General features: G+C 38.4%; 1 gene segment (V, D, J or C); it reads right to left on the bottom strand.

The window, feature by feature from the left end:
• Window positions 1-2,905: 2,905 nt before the first annotated feature.
• LOC107158399 overlaps window positions 2,906-6,713 on the bottom strand; it is a 13,748-nt gene continuing 9,940 nt past the window's right edge. The window contains 1 exon segment of the V gene segment in view: window positions 2,906-3,133. Coding sequence covers window positions 2,906-3,133 — 228 coding nt within the window.

Below are 6,713 nucleotides of genomic sequence, written 5' to 3'. Positions count from 1 at the left end.
TTAATGCAGCCACAGATCCTGATGACAAATTAGCATTCACTGAGAACACATACTTCCTTCTGGCCTGTTTCTCCCAGAATGCATCATGCACACCAGCTAACTTTAGGGCTACATGGAGATGCCACAGACTCCAGCTGGTGTAATCTCTACAAGGAGGGAAAACTTTCAGGTTTGCCAGGAGGTTCTATGTTTTGAAGACTGATTGAGAGCTCCACCAAATTACCTTTTTCAGACTAGCAAATGTACTGGAGAAACTGGTTTGAGAGTCTGTATTGTTGTGGGATTAATTTCCATTCATACACATGAGAACTTTTTAGCAGCTATATTATTTATTTAAACCACAATTTGTTAAAAGTAGATCAAAGATTAATAAGAGCAACATAAGATAGCAATAATAAACACATATCAGGAATTTAACCTATATAGAGTTTCCTTTTTTCTCATTGTGTATTACCTCAACATAATAGTTTATAATATCATTTTCTATGGATAAAGCAAAAAACTAACTCATACTGAATTTAATTTAGAAAGGTGTAGGTCAAATCCTAATGCTCATGTGGCTTCTGGGGACCCAGGTGCAGGAAATTCACACTTTGTTCAGAACACCTTCTGCACAGAGATGTAAAGCCTTTTTGGTTTGGTGCAGAGCCCTGTCCTGTCATGAGTAGTGCAACATCTCCCCCTGCTGGCCTCTGGTTCTGGGTCTTTAACCCCTCTCACAACCTGGCAAGAACAAATGAACCTTTTTTATTTTATTTCCCTGCAAGTAAAACAACCCTTGTTTTTGTGCTGAGAACTTTTTTTTCCAGTTTCTAATGGTCTCCAGAACTCTAAATGCACTGTTTATGGTAATACATATTTCAGAATTACCTGGTATATATTTGGCTATGCTTCAGCCAGGTACCTTTGGTTTTTCCCAGTGTATGAAATGTTTAAACAATGTTTAAAGGCTGAAGTTCAGGAGGGGTCACAACTGTAGTAATTCTGTCTGTGCTGCTCTTAGAGGTTTTCTTAATGTCAGGTTGCTGCTTTCTGAGAGTGTCCTTTTGTGTTCTCGCTAACTGCACTCTACCAGACTTTTCTTCAGATGTCTGTTTTCCCTATGAGAATATAATATTATCAGGGGATGAGTGTTTTCTGCTTTGATTGCTCCTCTGTGCTCTAATTTGCCCTTGAATATCAAAATCTGACAAAATCAATTTTATTTGGAATCCAATATGTATGTTATATTATTCTAATTTTATATTTTTTCCATATGAGTGGATATAAAATAATATTGCAATGAGGGATATTTCCATATTAGTGATATAAAATAATATTGCCATGAATATAAATTACTGTTGTTTAGTACTTCTACAACTGCTCAATTAAGCAGTCATTATGAATTTTTATATCAGAAGAAGTGTTCCTAATCAGGTTCATTTGTTAAAGCTACATGGATTTAAAGGTGGGTAGGTTTACAAAGTCTAGGTCTAAAAAATCCTGATACTTATCCAACATCATTTCACCTGAAGATTATTCAGAGAAAAGCATAACTTTGAGGCTTGACAGGGAGAAATGAGCATGGTAGGGGTTGGAGAGCTATATCTTACTGGATAAAGTCCATTCTTCATCATGGAATCTAAAGCCACACAGGAGTGAAATCTGAAGAGAAAATGAGGCACAGATTTTCTATGTTTTCAGATCTCAGGGAAGATGAGCCCAGCCAGGGAAAGGATCAATAGACCTGAAGTGGGTTGCAGAATCCAAACACAGTGTGTGTTGTTCATAGGCAGAGACAGAGCAATCATGAGGCACACAGGAGAAGTGATATTATGTCAATTCACCCTAGGTTGAAGATCTTTTGCATTGATAATGTATCCAAATGTGAATAAGAAAAGAGTGTGTTTGGGGCAGGGGAGGAAAGGGATAATCAGCCTTTTTTCATTCTGTTTTTCAGTTTGAAACCCAGAGGAAATCAAGGAGGGGCTACTGACAGAAATTTGGCCCAAGTTTAGGACTGAATCCTTGATGACTAATCACTTATATCTTTATATAAAGTCACAGATCTAGGACTTCTCAAAGGAAATCCTGTGTACCAGTTGCCACAGTAAGCTCCAAATCTTCCTTTGCTCTCTGTGTAAAATAAAATGACCTCAGGTTGTGAGATAGAGTATATATATGTACATGTGTACACATATATATACACCATGTGTGTGGGAATTTCTGCTCCCTGAAGGTTCACAATCTACTTCTAAGATCTGGAATTTTGAAACCCACAATGGGTGTTAGAGGATAAAAGGACAGATTTCAGTTCCAATGTTCTGAGAAAAACCTTCCTATGAAAGTCCACATTATCCTGAGTGGTGTCACATTGAGGATATTGTCATCCTTGGACTTATTTCACTCAACATCCCAGGAGGACTCTCAGAGTTTTATAATTAATGGTGGAACCTCGAGAGATCCACCATGGCAGCAGGCGCTGAGAGATCAATTCTGCGACCTCTTCAGCTGCGTGGGCAAATGGAGTCTTAAACCGACTGAATGCTGTTTGCTCAGGATCACTTGTCAATGCTGGGCTGAAGTGGACCTAAGGTGACCAGTTTGCTCCCTTCAGAGCCCACACGGAGCTCGGAGCAGGTGAATTCAGTCTGCCCGTGCGCAGTCTCTGGTTGATTGTCTGCATCTCACCACCAAACCATCACGTCTCAGCGCTACAGATGCTCCAGTGGAATAGAGAAACAACTCTTTGGTTTCTCTGTGAATCTTTTGAGGTGATGCCAAGCGAGTTTCCATAGGCAGCCAGCCCAGAATTGAGGTGGGACCTGGGAGAGTCGGACCGGACCCACCCTTCTCATCTGATAGCCCAGCAAAGAGAACCAATGGCAGCCTTTCACATTGGAGCCATCATGGCAGAGAACTGATGTCACCAGAATTCAGCGGAGGGGATAGCTTCATTGAAACTGGCGATTGCAGGTGTGTGACCCCCAGGCCCATCATCTCCACACAGCAGGGAAATCTCAAGAGCCCTCCACAGCTCTCCCGTGAGCGTGATTGTCAGATCGAGGGAGTCAGGAACGGTGCCTGACCCCTGGCTACCACTCCCACCAGCGTTGACAACCGAGGTCTCTTGCACCAACTTCCGGGGGCATGCCTATCGGAGGGAAGCATGGAAAATAAGCTGATGGTTCCCAGCCCTGTGCTCCACAACCTTGGGGTCTGGGGGAATGGCAAACAGAGAGAGTGTTCCCAGTCATTCAAGAAAATAAGGCTCCAGGGAGCAGCAGACCGGGCATGTAGCAAGTTTTGTGGTGAATGCCACCAGTGAGTGGGGCCTGGCTGGAGGAAAAGTGGAGAAGTGGCTGGAGACCAGGAAAAGCCCTGGTGACCAGGATTGGAGAGCCACCCAGAGGGGGAGGAGGAGCCGCCTTACAGGGATTGGTTCCTGCGTATTGAAAGGAGAAGTTTGGCCCAGTGGGCACAGCTCCACCTACTGGAAGAAAAGTTAATCAAACTTTAAGACTGCATTATTTTTGTTTGTTTTTGTTTTATTGTTTGTTTGTTTGTTTTTTGTCTTTTCATTTCTTTTCAATTTCCTTATTCCCCTTTTCTTGAATTGTACTGATTTACTCTCATTCTCTTTAGTGACTTTTTTCCTCCCCTTCTAATACCTTTCCTCCCAAGCATTACGACGCTGTTTATATGTAATTTACTAAATGTGTATAGGTAAACGTTCCAAGGTGTTATATAGTGCTACCAATTCCCTAGCTACCCCCATATACTCCAGACCATTCTCCAGTTAATATCCCTTGTCAGTAGAGCAATCTTCCAAGGTTGCCAATATATACCAACCTCAATACCATCACATCACTCAACATAAACATAAGTCCCAAGACCAAACCACAGATCGCTATATGCAATCAGAATCCGTTCACAGTTTAGGAAATGAATGAATCTGCTTTAAAGTGCAATAAAATTCATCATCTCTAATCATAGTCTCCCATCACAAAGGAGAGATCCTGGAGATACACAAAGCCAAAATAAATTTATAGGAGTAAAGAGTAACTCAGCAGTCAAAGAGAGCTGGAAGTAACATGAGCATCATGAAAAAGCAAGGAAGAAAAGGAGTACAAACAATGCAGGACACCCTAAATCTACAGGAGAACCTAGAGGCATCAGAAAAAATGGTCAAATAAAGAACTCAAGGAATACCTTAGACAGATGGAATGGAATCTTAAAGAGGACATGAGACAGCAAATTCAAACAATGAAAGAACACATTGAAAATGAATTACATAAACATATTCTAGAAGCAAATAAGTAATTTTGCCAGGAAATAGAGATTATAAAAAAAAATTCAAATAATAAGTCTATAAATGAAGAAACTATAAACCAAATTGAAAACACAAACAAGAGTATCACTAGCAGAGTGGAGCAAGTAGAAGTCAGACCGTCAGACAATGAAGACAAAATATATCATCTTGAAAAGAGTCTAGCCAACTCAGAAAGGCTGGAAAGAAACCACAAGAAAAACATCCAAGTGACATAGGATAACATAAAAAAAACAAACTTAAGAGTCATCGGGATAGAGGAAGGTATAGAGGTCCAAACCAAGAGAATGAGCATTCTATTGAATGAAATAATTTTAGAAAACTTTCAGATATAAAAAAGGAAATGGATAAACAAATTCTAGATGCATACAGGACACCAGGCATACAAAATCACAGTAGACCAACTCCAAGACACATTGTTATGATGATATCCAATATACAGAACAAAGAGAGAATATTAAAAGCTACAAGAGAAAGGAGGCAGATTACATTCAGGGGTAAACCAATTAGGTTAACGGGGGATTTTTCATCACAGATGCTGGAAGCAAGAAGATCCTGGAACAACGTATTTCAAACACTGAAAGACAATGGATGCCAACCAAGAATTTTGTATCCAGCAAAATTAAGCTTCAGTATGATAACGAAATAAAAATCTTTCATGATAAACAAAAGTTAAAAGAATTCACAGCCAGAAAACAAGCACTGCAAAACATTTTGAGCAAAACAGCACATGAGGAAGAAATGAAAAACAACAACCAAAACCAACAGTGGGAAGTACCTCAGTAAAGCAAGGGGGGGGGGGAAGCTAATCATGGAGAAACAAACCAAATTAAAAAAAAAAAGATGAATAATCAAACATGACTGAAAGTACATCCATATATCAATAGTAACCCTAAATGTTAATGCCTTAAAATCACCAATAAAGTGACATAAGCTGGTAACCTGGATTAAAAAAAAAAAAAACAGACCCAACAATATGCTGCCTGCAGGAGACACATCTGATTGGAAAAGACATACACAGGCTGAAGGTGAAATGTTGGGAAAAATCATACCAAGCACATGGTCCTCGGAAAGCAAGGAGGGGTGGCCATCCTCATATCAAATAAAATTGACTTCAAGACTAAGTTAATAAAAAGGGATAAGGAAGGACATTATATACTGTTAAAAAGAACCATTCACCAACAAGACATAACAATTACCAATATATATGCACCAAATAATGGTGCTGCAATGTTCATAAAAACAAACTCTCCTCAAGTTCAAGAATTAAATAGACCACAACACAATAATTAAGGGTGACGTCAACACACCTCTCTCACCATTGGACAGACTCTTCAAACAAAAGTTGAATAAAGAAACTATAGAACTCAATAACAAAATCAATAACCTAGACTTAACTGATATATATAGAATATATCAACCATAATCAAGTTGATATACTTCTTTCTCAGCAGCACATGGATCCTTCTTAAAGATAGACCATATATTATGCCATAGGGCAACCCTTAAATATAAAGGTGTGGAGATAATACCATGCATCTTATCTGATCATAATGGAATGAAACTAGAAATCAATAATAAAAGAAGGAAGGAAAAATCCTACATCACTTGGAAAATGAACAATATGTTACTGAATGATCAATGGGTTACAGAAGACATAAAGGAGGAAATAAAAAAATTCTTAGATATAAATGAAAATACATACACAACATATCGGAATCTATGGGACACAATGAAAGCAGTTTTAAGAGGGAAATTCATTTCCTGGAGTTCATTCCTCAAAAAAAGAAAAAAAAACAACAAATAAATGAGCTCACACTTCATCTCAAAACCCTAGAAAAGGAAGAGCAAAACAACAGCCAATGTAGCAGGAGGCAAGAAATAATTAAAATCAGAGTGGAAATTAATGAAATTGAAACAAAAGAAGCTATTGAAAAAATTGACAAAACTAGAAGTTGGTTCTTCAAAAAAATAAATAAGATCGACAGACCCTTAGCCATGCTAATGAAGAGAAGAAGAGAGAGAACTCAAATTACTAGCATATGGGATGAAAAAGGCAATATCACAACAGACACTACAGAAATACAGAAGATAATTAGAAATTATTTTGAAACCCTATATTCCAATAAAACAGAAGACAATGAAGACATCCATAAATTTCTTAAGTCATATGATTTGCCAAGATTGAGTCAGGAGGATACACACAATTTAAACAGACCAATATCAATGGAGAAAATAGAAGCTATCAAAAGACTACCAACCAAGAAAAGCCCAGGACCAGATGAGTATACAGCAGAGTGTTACAAAACCTTTAAAGAATAATTAATACCAATATTTTTCAAGTTATTTCAGGAAATAGAAAAAGAGGGAGTTCTTCCAAATTCATTCTATGAGGCCAACATCA

This window comes from Marmota marmota, unplaced genomic scaffold, assembly GCF_001458135.2.
Source record: "Marmota marmota marmota unplaced genomic scaffold, marMar, whole genome shotgun sequence".
Classification (NCBI taxonomy): Eukaryota; Metazoa; Chordata; class Mammalia; order Rodentia; family Sciuridae; genus Marmota; species Marmota marmota.
This window is presented reverse-complemented; position numbering and strand designations above follow the sequence as displayed.